This window comes from Gracilinanus agilis, chromosome 2, assembly GCF_016433145.1.
Source record: "Gracilinanus agilis isolate LMUSP501 chromosome 2, AgileGrace, whole genome shotgun sequence".
Classification (NCBI taxonomy): domain Eukaryota; kingdom Metazoa; phylum Chordata; class Mammalia; order Didelphimorphia; family Didelphidae; genus Gracilinanus; species Gracilinanus agilis.
The window spans coordinates 431541256-431555274 of record NC_058131.1 but is presented as its reverse complement, the minus strand read 5'-3'; the positions used below and the strand labels follow the sequence as shown (position 1 = coordinate 431555274).

Here is a 14019-nt window from a genome sequence, read left to right as displayed (position 1 = left end):
GTACCCCTTCACAAACAGTATATCAATCAAGCCCATAAATATATAACTGAATTTGAATAGAATTTTCAGATATTTAAGTTTTTAAATACTTATAATTAAAGAGATTAATATGTAGTAGTTTTGAAATTTACCCAACAGTGATTCGTACATAATGATGCCTCAAATCTTTAAAATAATTGAGTGAAAATAAAATTATTTGCAGATTTTTTTGATGCAATTTCAGATAGTATTTCCTGTGTGAGATTTCTCCTCTTTCTAAAAGCATTTAATTATAAGGGAAGTTTTTTTTTTAATATTTTAAATATTTTGAGTTTATAACTCCTTCAATATGAATCTATCATCCCCACTCATCACTTCTGCATCTTCTCTATTGGATACTTCCCTCCTGCCTTCCCACCCATGTTTCCTCAGTCCTCAAAAAACCCTTACTTGATCTTTCCATACCCACTAACTATCCTTTATATCTTCTCTCCTTTGTAGCTAAACTCCTTGAAAAGGCCCAAGAGGTGGCTTCAGTTTTCTCATTTTCACTTTCTCCTTAATCCTTCAACCCCTTATTTGAGCCTATCATTGCACTAAAACTTGAGATCTCTTCTTTTAACTGCCAAATCCAATGGTCTTTTCTTATTACTATTCTCTGTGTTTTCTATATCCTTTGACATTGTTCATCACCTCCTAGTGAGTACTCACTTTTTTATAGGTTTTCAGAATACCACACTCTCCAAGTTCTCCACCTTCTCAACTCCCTCCTTTTCATTCTCCTCTGCTGGATACCAGACTCTACCCCCTAACTACAAAATCTGTCCCTCAGGGTTCAGTCCTGGGCCCTCTTCTATTCTCTTTCTAAATACTTCACTTGGTAATCTTATCAATTCTCATGGATTTAATTATCTCTATGCTGGCAATTCTCAAAGGTCTCACATTTCCAACTGCCTTCCAAACATTTCAAAAGTAATGTCCAGGAGATCAAGGAATTACCTCTAAAACAAAACTCATTATCTTCTCCCCCTAAAGTTTTGCCCTCTCTATTACTCTTGAGATCAATATCATCCTTCTCTTCCCTTCGGTTTACAAACCTATGAGTCACCCCCTTACCCATAGCCAATCTGTTGCCAAACCCTGTCAATTTTAATTTTGCAACATGTCTCATACAACCCCTTCTCTCTTTTGGCATCATTACAACCCCATTCAAGATTTCATCATCTCAGTTGGACTATTATAATGGCCTGCACCAAGTGGGTTTGCCTACCTCAAGTCTCGCTACCTTTTCCAATACATCCTCCATTCAGCCACCAATGATTTTTTAAAAGTAGAAGTCTATCCATGTTAGCCCTCTACACAATAAATTCCACTGACTCCCTAGCACTTCCAGAAGCAAATAGAAAATCATGCTTGGCATTCCAAGTCTTTCATAACCTATCTCCCCCACCCACTCAACCCCCCTTTCCAGTTGTGTCTCTGGCTATCCCCCATGCCTGGGATGCTCTCCCTCTTCAACAGTTGATATATCTAAAAGTTTTTGGTTTTCAAGTCCCAGTTAAAATCCCATCTTCCAATGGAAGCTTCTCCCAATCCTTTTTCTAGTGCTTTCCCTCTTTTAATTCTTAGTTTTTTCCTTAGTTTGTTAATACATATTTGTCTTTCCTATTAATTTGTGAGTTCCTTGAAGGCAAGAACTTACTTTTGCCTCTTTTTGTATTCCGAACACTTAGCATAGTACCTGGTATATAGGGCTCACTTAATAAATGTTTACTGATTGACAGTATAACATGAGGCCATTTATAAGAGTAGTGATCAACTTAAAAAAATAAACTTTTTAAAAAATAAAATCAGTTTGCTACTAGTGGGAAGAAATGTCGTATATTTACAAATTGGGTTTTTTTTTTTAATTACCAATACATTGAATATACATCTGTTTTTGCAGGAAACAACAAGCAAAGGACCTTAGAGGCTAACTAGCCTAACTCCATCATTTTACAGATGAGAAAATTGAAGCAGGAAATTAAATGACTTGCTTATTAATACCAAATGGGTAGTATAAGCATCAGATAAAAACTTAATAAGAGACTTCTGAGCAAAATCTAAATCAAGGACAATCATCCAAAGGGTTAAACACTTCTGTCTTCACTCTTGTATCATTTTGATCACTAATTCTTCTTTCAAAATATGTTTTATTAAAAGCCTAGGATAAAATATTTTAATTATTGCAAATGACTTAAATAATTTTGACATATAAAAATATTTAATGGAATAAAAGTATAAATTATTTTGTTTTAAGGTAATGACTTTATTAATAAATATACATCCATATGATGATGTAGATACAAATCATGAACACTACTCCATTCCTATACACATAATTGCACACGAGTAGCTCAAGTTCATGGACATAAAAACATACACAGTATCTATCAGACTTTTTACAGCAGAGGACAGTGTGCTGATATTAATTAATTGGTAATTATTTCATCCATAATTATCTGTGGGAAAAGCAAACTGTAAAAAATTAAAGAATCAAAGTGGTCTGATTACAAAACAAATTTCAGTAATTTTACTATATCATTTAATTTTCAAAAGTGAAATTAATACTTGCAATCATAGGCTTATATATTCTACTTGCAAAAAAGAAAAGAGAAAGATTCTAATACATCCTAGTGTTTATAAACATATAGTTAAAGCTATATTTAAAAATATATGTACTATAATATAAGAATATAGAGGGAACAAAACATCCAGAAATGAAAAACCTTTTGAATAAGTGTTCTGAATTATTCAATTTTGCTGAAAAAGTGTGATAAAATTTTACTATACATCTATTAATAATGACGTACAGAGTTGCAGTTACTACTGTAAGCACCTGAATTATCTGTCTTTAAAGCTTTTTAATATGTAAAAGTAAAATTCTCTTTTTACATCATATTTTGACGTTATCCTTAAAATGGGCTAATAACTCATCAACTGGATCACGGGTTTTTGTTTTAAAGAAATTTAAAGATCATCAGATCCCATTTTAGAATGATTGTGTATATAATCAGTATTTGTTCATACAAAATACTCATCAAATTGGATAAAATCTTTACCTTTAAAAAGTAAGGATAATGTGCAGTATTTTTTAATAGTCAATCTGAAAACTAATTTAAAAACGGAACCCAAAATATTAAATATCAGCCTCCTGTCAATGTGTTTTTTTCTGCCAATATGTGGTACCAATATTTTTAAATATCCAGTGCAAGACTTGAGAAAGTATTATCATCAGATCCTAAAGATTAATTAAGCAAAATTCATTTTGTTGGCAAATCAAGGGCAATTAACATATTATTAGCTCCTTACTTAAGATACTAAAGCATTCATTTATTCATAAATAAGGCATAAAAATATACTGAAAGAGAAAAAAAACAATAGAACAACTTACTTGTATTTTAGATCATATTCTGACCAACAGTGTTAATACAGAACAGTGAATCCTATTTTATGAAAAGCAGAGTTACATAGAATAAAATGAGCAATTCACGTCTCAAAAAACAATCATATCATGGGGGGAAGGCCATTTTCTTCCTCACTGACCATTCCAAATATAGACAGTTTTTAACATGCTATTTCAGTGTTTATCATGACAAAAGACAGTGTTACCAAAAAAGAAAAAAATCCACGGATGTACGTGGTAGATTATATAGAATCAAATTATATTTTAAGACTTCATTCTCTTAAGACTTCTTTCTCTTCAGCATGGCACCAATAAACTGTTCAAAAGAAACTGGAATCAAGAGATGTTCGTCAGTGCACAAATCCAATTCTCTAGGGAGCCCTTCACATGAACTGCAAAAGTAGGGTTCTAATTTGTGTTATCTATAATTGTTGGCATTGCCCCCCTTTTTTCTTGATATCATCAATAAACACCATAATGAACATATCTTCTTCAGCTGATTTCATCATTTCAATGTTTTGGAATACAAAGTCCATTATACTAGTGTAACAATAATACATCTGTATTGTCTTCTGACACACAACACAGCACCACTGTGTAGATGCACAAAAGGAAAAACAAAATCAAGCATGAAAAGAAATTGACAGGAAAGGAAGAAGTGGTATAAAGGCAACATGCAACCAAATCCTTGCTAGTGGAATGTGTCATTCCCACAATTAGATCATTCAATTAAAGCGATGTTTTCCAAAGTAATTAAAAAATTTCAAAACACTGCTAGGCATTATCATGTGAAACAAATAAATGACAATTACATTGTGAGTGTTAATGACAGTAAAAGCATGTGTGTCAGAAGTTATAATGTTCCAAGTAAATAATTAAGACTTTTATACTTTAAGTTTGTTAAGAAATAGAACATATGACCAGATTCAAAACCTGGTTTAGTAGCAATTTAGCTGCCATTAGGTTACAAATCAATCTATGTAGCCATTCAAAATTGTTCTATATGGTCTGTGCAATGCTAAGATTGTTGAGGTTCAAAGTCTTAGTTGCCAGTGCACACATAGTCCCCACATATAATTCAACACCTCTTACTGTAAAGCACAGCATAAAGTCCAGCTCATTATGTGTTAGGCATCACTGGAACACCTGAAGGCTTGCTGCTTTTTTCCTAATAAGAAAGGTATGAAATATGATATCCATTTCTTATTTCATCATAATTGCAATCAGATTTTGTATTAAATAATAGCAAGCCCAAATATCACTATTTTATTCACTTTGAAAGTTCTAAAGTACTTCAAAAGCTTTCTGGTCCTGCAAAACCTACAACCATCATAAAGTCTCACAGACATTTGAAATTACATGTTCATTCTAAATGTAAACTAAATTTTTGTGGAAATTTTCTTTCAAACCCAAAGTTTGATACATTTGACTCATCCTAGAGCTATTCAGAATAAAGTAAATATATATATATATATATGTAACAGATGTTATTTTCAAAATTGGGGAATAAAGATTATTTTTCCCCTTCTCCATATATACATTTATATATATACACACGTGCATGTATGTATACACACACACACACACACACACATATAGATAAACTTTTCCATATGTAGTTTTTAAAACAAACAGCTGAAAATGAAACATTTCTTTTGGATGATAAAGTGGTCTCAATGGAGCCAAGAAAGGTATTTCTCATTTAAACAGCCAACATACTTTTCCATCTTTCATGCATAGATGCAATTCCTCTATTTTTTTAATAGTTGAATTTGAACAGTACAGTGAATTGCACTATTTATTCTAGCTTGCTATTATGAATTATTAAAACACATGTCCTTTGGTAGATATAACTTAACAGTATAAATGCTATTGTACTGGGATAAACTATTCTCAGAAAATCTAGAAAAAATCATTTTGAAAAATTTTGCAACACTAATAGAAAACAAATTCAATGTGTAAACATATGAATTCTTTAAAATCTGTTAGCAATTGCCATCTATGCACACAAAAGGCAAAATGCAGAGGCTGTAGTTATATGCAGACTTTTAAGAATACTTTTTAAATATTTTAATTATTTATTTAAATTTAAATATTCTATTCTTAGAATGAATTGTATCATGTTAAAAACTTACTATGAAGTTACTTATAAAATAGGGGTTTTTTCTCATATTATTTGTAGTGTTTGGTATACATGCTCATAGGCAATTTAACAATATACAGCAGATTCCAGTAAGAGTTCTGCTGAATGACCTGCCATCACTGAAAGGCAAATACTGAAGAAAACTTTTGGAACATCAGTTAAATTAGTTAATGCTACAGTTCAATAAATAAGAAACTGCCTGAAATATAAGTATTCTTAAAAAAAAAAAAGTTTTCCAAATTTCCAAATATTGACAAACATGTAAGGCCTATGTAATTGCAAGAGTAGACAGCTGTATGCTTCCAACTTTCATAGAAACAAGTGTTACAAAACAAAATTTTAATCTTAAATAGTATGAAATCATTAATTTATTTTGCTTTATCAGTTAAAATTCCTCTAGATGGGACCTTTAATATGTTGCAGGCTTATTTCATGAGCCAATAGGCATTAACAGTTTCCTGCTTATTTCAACTCCTTAGTGCATAACTTTCCATTTAAAATGGTTCAACAGTAGGAGTGAAATATGATACATAGGCATCGCTCTCTATGAGAAAAAAAACACAAAACAGTTCAGTTAGGAGTACTTTTAATCCTATGTACAAACACTGAAACACTCATGCCCTTTCAGTATTTACTTGGTTACATCTGTCAACATGTGGCAGTCTTCTAGCCCAAAACAAAAACCAACAAATTTGGAAAGCCCAAGTCATAAATCAAGAATGTCATAACCAAACCAACATTAAGACTTTGGTACCCTTTCAGTCCTCATTTAAAACCATGATCTCACTTTTCTGCCTTTTATTCATTGGGCTGTTTGGCCTTGCTGCTTGTTTCCCCAATTCCATGAATTCCTCGGCTATGTACCATTGGATAAGGAAATGCAGCACTGCCACAACTATAACCTAGATTTGCAAGTCGTGATAGAGCTTTAATGCTACCTGGAGGTCTCCCTGGGCTGACTTTGTATCCTGCAGCTTTAGTTGTACCCAGAGGTCTGCCTGGACTTGTCTTAAATCCAGCTGCTTTGGTGGTTCCAAGGGGTCGTCCTGTGCTCGTTCGGTATCCTGCTGATTTGGTGGTCCCTGAGGGCCTGCCACGTTTACCAGATCGACTGAGGTTTTTCTTTTTCTTGAGTTCATCTTTTGTCTCTATGCTTCTGCCACTTGTAGCCTGTAAATGTGTTTCATTTAGCGGGTCTTGCCTCTGGCAAGCGATTGGTTTGTGGCTGACTGTGTGGCTGTATTTGCTTTGTTGAGAGGAATATAAGTCAAATTGATCAGCAGCTCTCATATTGTCTTCATTGAGGCAGGAAGCCTTGCCAGGCCCACAGAAAGCAGTATTACCGCTGGCAACAGGATGCATCATTTTCTACCCAAAATAAAAGGATATGAATAGGTATAAATATGCATAAGTATATATTTATGTGACAGCATTCAATAAAAAGTTTCTGTTACAATTATTATTTAGGCCAACTAAAACTAGGCCATCAGGCAGAATCCAAAACACTTTAGTAAATAAATATCTATGTCAACAGATTTACAAAAACAAAGGAAGTAATAACAACATGAGTTAGGTAATATTCCACACAAGATAATAGAATCTATCATGACAGTAATTCTAGTTAAAGATATGGCCTAACTTAAAAAAAAGAATCTAGATAAGAAAAAGATCTAGTAATCTTGTATATTGGTCCTCTTCTTTTTTAATTATTAAAAACAGAAAAGGATTTTTAATAATGAAAACTCTTAGAAAAATTGAACGCAGAATCATGATAATATTCCTGGACTATCTCTCCTTTTGCTCTTTTATTGTATTTCTCCCAAGTACTTCTACCAGACTACAGATCCTACATAATAGAAGCTTCTTCATCATTATGATTTATTATTTATAAAGCCATAAATGTGCATGGCACTTTACAATAGATGAGATGTACCAAACAAAGAATACACTCCCATGATCCAAGAAACTGTCTCATCTAAAAGTAAACATCTATTCAAATAGGATGTAATTTCAAATAAAGAATTAAGGTTTCCATTCCATAAAACAGGTTCATTCATTCACACAAACAACTGAGATGTGCAGCACTGCTAGTATAATGTTAGTAATATGTCTTCTTTGATGGTATAGCTGTAATTCCTGGTGGTAAACTTGATAAAATAGTTGAATTCACAAAAGTACTTGCACCGATCCATAAATACAACTCTTTCCTCATGGTGGCATTTTGACATTAACAGATAAAAATGTGCATTTTGTTTTTAGGGCACCATCCTTATCCAATCCAACCCCAGTGTTTTATCTTCTGAAGAACTTAGATGTGTGTTAAAAAAAAAAAAGTCCTAACTGGTAAAACAGTTTAGAATAAACAGGAAATAAGGGATTTAGGAACTAAAGCAACTTGTTACAATATATAAAAATCAAGACATGGGCTCTGATTCAGATTTAAATTAAAAAGACAAAATGTAGGCAAGGATAAATCTCCAAATTCCTATAGAATGTTTGCCTGAAAAGATAAGTATTATTTCTATGCAGTTTTCCATAAGTGTCCATGTGAGTTACTGCTACAGAATAGCAATAATAATAAATGTATGCCAAAACCAAAATAAACTCATTTCAAATAGATAGGAAAAGGCAAAAAGCAAATGAGATCAGTCAAAAGTATTATATTTTTAAAAATTAATTTGGCTATTAAGTGAAATCACTGATCTTTAAAGTATTAAACATTTATTAAGGACTGAAAGAATAAATCTTTCAGCGACAAAACTGCTGCTGTCTATATAATCTTACTTATAAGGGTAAATGTCTGTTGGCAAAAAGTGTTGTTTATGTCTATTTTCTAAAAAGGGACAGAAGTCCTATAGATGAGAATTGTGAACAGTACTAGAACCCCAACAAATTAAAAATAAATAATCCTATTAATTTCCAAAGGGAATAAAGAGAACTAGGTTGTCTTCTATTCCATATCAAATTTCCACTATACAGATGGTAAAAAAGGGGCCCTATTAAGGCTGAGTTACAAATATAATACAGTCCAAAAATTTCAATTTGAAACAGGCTTTCCTGTTAAAAAATACTGTTCTGTCATTCCCATTCACTACCATAAAATAAAAAACAAAAATTTCTTCTATTCCCTGCTTCCATTACCAATAGTGTGTTAAAAACTAACCTCTGCAGACCTGATCTCCACCATCTAACTTTCTCTAAATTCAAAGTTAGGGAAGAGCAAGACATAGGCAAGAGTAGCATATGTAATGGGTTGTATTCTGTTTTGTTGAAAGAGACATCCAAACCAATGATACTAGGGTTCCATATTCAAGTAAGATAATTTTGTAGATTGAAAAATTCTTGTATTTGGAGATTCCATTCTATATACCTAAATATAAGAAGTGTCATAAAATATACCAACTATATTATATATAAGATAGGTGAGCTGCTCATTTGTTGAGTGAAAAAGATTGCATGTGATTAGCCCTAAAATGTAGAAAGACTAAAAATCCATGTCTTCTTCCATGTTGACTTTACCCAATTCAAATGAATATATCAATTTTCCCTAAGTATTTTTTTTAATGTATGTGTTTTTTTAAACCATTGCCTTCTGTCTTAGAACTATAATACTACTAGTATTTATTCCTAGGCAGAAGAGTGGTAAAGGCTAGGCAACTGGGATTAGGTAATCATCCAACATCACACAGCTAGGAAATGTCTGAGGCCAGATTTAAAGCCAGGTCTTTCCAACTTCAGGTATGGCCTTCTTCTATCCACTGAGCCACCTATGTGCCCCTTCCAAGTATTTGTTTTTAGTGAAGTGAAGGACTAACAGAACTTGTGATTTCATTATCATTGTAAGAAATTTCTAGTGTAAAAGCTTCCTCCATCAAAACAGACAATTCACATAACACAATGAGAGTTAAAGAAACTTGCCTGATCACACATATAAGTATGTATCTGAGGCATGACTTGAACCAGGTTTTCCTAATTCCATGGCCTGCCCTCTGTCCAGAAGTAAACAGTTACTTATTTACATTATTTTGTATAAGAAGGAAAAATATGTCCTCTACCTGGAATAAAATTAAATAGTAGAAGAGACAACTACTTTTCTAGGTGTTGTGAAGTTTCTGGAATGACCTTTGAAATCTAGCTGACTCATTTTGCTGAGAAAACTCACTCAAAAATAGCTCACTAGCTAATTGTGCATAACATGGGCAATTATTACAATACTTTTTAGATACTCAATAAATATTGACAAAATAAAGCTGGAACTGTACAGTTTGCTGACAATTACTATTTTAAAAGTAATATGTATTATGAAACCTTAAAACTTCATTATGTTCTTTTTATTTTTTTAAACCTGTACCTTCTGTCTTAGAATCTATACTAATTATGAGTTCCAAAGCAGAAGAGAGGCAAGGGCTAAGCAACTGGGTTAAGTGACTTTCCCAGGATCACATTGCTAGGAAGTATCTGAAGCCAAATTTGAGCCCTATCTGGCTCTCTATCCAATGAACCACTGCTTTCCAGAAGCTCTTCTTTCTGAAATTTACTCCAAAAAAGGACTTTACAAACTGAAGTTTCCTCCACCTCCACCCCCCCCCCCCACTCCCAAGCCTTTCCCTAGAAACTTCCATTTAGGGAGGGCATCCAGGCCAACCATGACTCAAGCATTCCTCCATTATACCCCCAAGTCAGACACCTGTCAAGTACCCCCAAGTCAGACACCTGTCAAGTATCATTCATTGTCCCCTCTCCCTTTCAGATTCTTTGATGTGTTGTCTTCTCCCACTACAATATAAGCTCGGAAGCTAAACAAAATGTTACTTAAATATTACTGTGCTATAAAAAATGATATGTGATGGAGAGAAGCATGAGAAGATCTATATGAACTGATGCAGAGTGAAATAAGCAGTAAAAAAGTCCCCACAACATCCTATACACAGTAACTACAACAGTATCTATACTGTTGTAAAAAAGCACAGACATTTAAAAAAAAATCAAAAATGAATGTCACCAAATTTAAAAGATCAAGTAGAAATCAAGAGAGAAAGCATTCCTTTTATTGAAGTGGGAGGTCCATGGGTGTTACACATTGCACATGTTTTCAGACTTCTTCAATGTATCAATCAGTTGTGCTCATTTATTTTTCCTCTACAAAAATGTTATCACATGGGCTGGCTCTTGAGGAGTGGGAGAAGGGACCCATGGGATAAAATGGTGATTATAAGAAATATAAAATAACAAGAATATAAGCTCTAGGAAGGCAAGGGCTTTTGTATTTGTGTTCACAAAGCTTAGCATATTGCCTATCATACAGTAAGTGCTTAAATGATTGACTTCAGGTTAGAAATAATCATTTTCAGATTCATTTCTACAAAGCTAGTAAATACCAAATAATGAGGCCTCTAAAGAGAGAGGAGGGAAGGGAAAGGAACAAGTATTTACTAAGCTCTTACCATATATGCTGTCACTCTGCTAAGCACTTTACAATATTATTACCTCATTTGATCCTCACAACAACCTTGGGAGGTATGTGCTATTATTTCCCCAATTTAGAGTTATGAAAATGAAAACTATGAGAGGTTGTGACTTGCCCAGGATTACACAGCTATTAAGTATCAGAAAATGAATCTGAACCCAGGCTTTCCTGATTCCAGGCCCAGTGTCCCCCAACTGCATTCAGGAGTTTGAGCCTATGATTATCATATGTGTAGAAAATTCTCTCTACCATAAGTGATGAAAACATTAGTATGGAAATGAGGAACAACAACTTCTTTACAGTTTAGCATTTTGCCTGAGACATTGAAGTTAAGCAACTTATATCATCAAAGGTCATACATAAACCAAGCTTATATCAGAAGCAGGACTTGAATCCACTAGGAGTCTGGGGCATTCATCTACTAAATCGTTACACCTCTCACATAGATGCATAAATTACATAGTTTGAGGTGTCTGTACTGCAATTCCATAAGTCAAAAATATTTTTTATTTATTATTTCCCACAGGTTCTTTTGAGATTTGCTTGCTTGGTCTAGATTTTTGTGGGATTTTGGGGAATTTTGTTCAGTAGTGTCTGACTCTTCCTGACCCCATTTAGGGTTTTCTTGGCAAAGATACTGGAGTGGTTTGGGGTTTAAATACTGGGGATACAAATATAAGCAAGAGAGCCAGGCTCTACTCTAAAGGAACTTACATTCTAACTGGAGGCCACCAAAAAAAAAAAAAAAAAAAATGGTTGCAAATGGGGAGGAGAGGAAAAAAAAGTAAGATACCATAGTCTGGTGGCAAAACAGTCTAATATATATTTCCTTTAAGGTATAAAATAATTTTTATTTTAGAAGGATGTAGTTTGATAGCCAAAATGCTGGAAAACTAAAGCCAAGGTCAATACGAGGGGGGTGGGGGTGGCGCTTACAAAAAAAAAAATGGTATAAATGAAGGTGACAGGATTCAACTAGAATATTCTATTCCACTTATATTAATTCTAACTACATTAGTCTTTGAAGTACACAAAAAGACTGTTTCCAGTACTTTCATAGTGAGAGATTCTCTTCTTTCACTTTCGTAAACAGTCCAGCATGTTAAATATCCTCATTATAGACAACATAAAATTGCAAAGTCTTTAGGAACTTTATAGAACACTTATGAAACCTATAACAACTGAAAATCCAACTATCCAACTTTAAATTCCTTTTTGAGACCCAGATACTACAACCCAGAAAAGATCTCACCAACTTTTAAAACTGACTTTTCCATCACCAAACTATCCGCCATCAAAGGCCAGTCTTTCAGGTCTGCCCTACCCCCGCCAAAGCCTCCAGCCTAACACTAAACAAAAGCCACTTCTGAACCCTACAGTAAACCAATGGAAAGTTATGATAGGAGGACAGAAAATAAATTACGGTCTTCTTTGTTTTCTGGATATTTGACTTTTTGTGCCTGTAAGCTCTCAAGTCTCTTGAGGAAGGGTTCTTATTTGACATGCAACTTAACAAAATTAGCTCTTAGGCCTAGGAGCCCCCAGCAATAGCATATATTAGAATTAACAAATTAGGGCAAAACAGTCGCCAAACCTGAATGGAAATATATTTTTAAAAAGGCGATATTTTTTTTTGCCTGTCTGCTATTTTAGATGCCTACTTATTAACGGTATTATCTACTTTTTTTAAACAGCTTACAAACTGGAATCACCCTATTGGGATGGCCAATACTCTACAAGCTGTTACGGTTTGCCAAAATCTTTTTAAAAGGGGGAAAATTTTGGATTTTATCTTTAAGAATAAAAACAAATATTGTACCAGCCAACTCTTTCCCAATCTGGGCGATTTCCCCGAACTGCTGAGGCTTGAAACCCCGAGGAAGTAGGGTGCCCCTCACCCCAGGCCCCCAGGCGAGGCTGCAGCCTTCCCGGGTCCTTCCAGGCGGCTTAATCTCCATCTTGCAAACCAGGGATCTCCGTCCCCAGACCCAGTCGCGCGCCAAGCGCCCACAGCCCCGCCAGACAGAGGACACGCCACCCTCCTCCCCCTCCCTTTCTTCCCCGCGAGGAAATCCGCGCCCGACTTTGACAGGCCCCACGTCTACAAACCTACCACGGCAACTTGTCTCCCAGCCCCTCAGACCTTCCAGGTGCCTCCCATGCGGCTGGTGGGACGCGAGACAGAGAAAGACCCCCTTTTCACACGGCCTGTGACACTCCCCGCCTTTCCCCCCAGGAGGAGGCAATCACCCCGCAGGTGGCGACCAAGCCTCGACGACGAGCCCAGCCCAGGATCCTCGAGAACAGTCGGACAGAGGAGCGCTGAAGCAGCTAGCCAGAGAAGAGACAGCGAACGACCGGAGCCAGGTACCGTGGGGCGGCGGCGTGCGCGTGCTCCATGTCGCACGCGCGCACGCGAACGGGACGCAGCCTTCCTACTTGCTCCGCCCACCAGTTTCTCCTGCGCCCCCATTACCAGACCTGCTCCTGCGCACGCGCATGAAATTGGAGCTGGGTGACAGTTGGCCTAGGGGGATGGGAAGACTCCAGGGGTAGAGGGAGAGGCGGAGCTTGGTGGTGCTGCGCTCCGGTTAAGGGTCGAGGTGAAGTTGGGCGTGGTTTTAGCAAGGGGCTCTGGTAGGGGAGAAACCTTTATGGAAAGTGTATTCCAATGCTAGTGTGCTACCAATAGGCTGCCTTTGAACTGATGTTTATACTGACCTCTCTGAACTAGGAGAACTGTGTACACAATTAACAGCTTTCTTATATGATGATCAAATATGAAACACTTGGCTTCTCTAGTCAATACAATGCTCTAAGATAATTCCAGAGGACCCAAGATGAAAAATGCTCACCACCTCAGAGAGCAAAGAGATAAACTCTGAGTGTGGATTAAAGCATACTTTTTTCACTTTTTTTTTTTGCAATATGACTAATATGGAAATATTTTGTATAATGCATAATTGATATATTGCTTTTCACAAT

General features: G+C 35.3%; 1 protein-coding gene across 2 annotated transcripts; it reads right to left on the bottom strand.

Annotated features, from left to right (window-relative positions):
• Positions 1–2281: 2281 nt before the first annotated feature.
• Positions 2282–13359, bottom strand: C2H5orf24 (chromosome 2 C5orf24 homolog). 2 transcript variants are annotated; one of them, XM_044664694.1, is made up of 3 exons: positions 13148–13359; positions 6506–6935; positions 2282–4592 (listed from the first exon to the last, which is right to left on the bottom strand). In XM_044664694.1, exons 2-3 carry the CDS (start codon positions 6930–6932, stop codon positions 4552–4554), a joined length of 468 nt encoding a protein of 155 aa, XP_044520629.1. In that variant the 5' UTR covers positions 6933–6935; positions 13148–13359; the 3' UTR covers positions 2282–4551. The 2 variants fall into 2 exon arrangements, with proteins under 2 accessions (XP_044520629.1, XP_044520628.1); XM_044664693.1 differs by lacking the exon at positions 2282–4592 and having other exon boundaries at positions 6064–6935.
• Positions 13360–14019: the final 660 nt, after the last annotated feature.

Coding starts and splice junctions, on each gene's coding strand:
- C2H5orf24 (XM_044664693.1), bottom strand. CDS start 6,932: ATGATGCATCCTGTTGCCAGCGGTAATACTGCTTTCTGTGGGCCTGGC.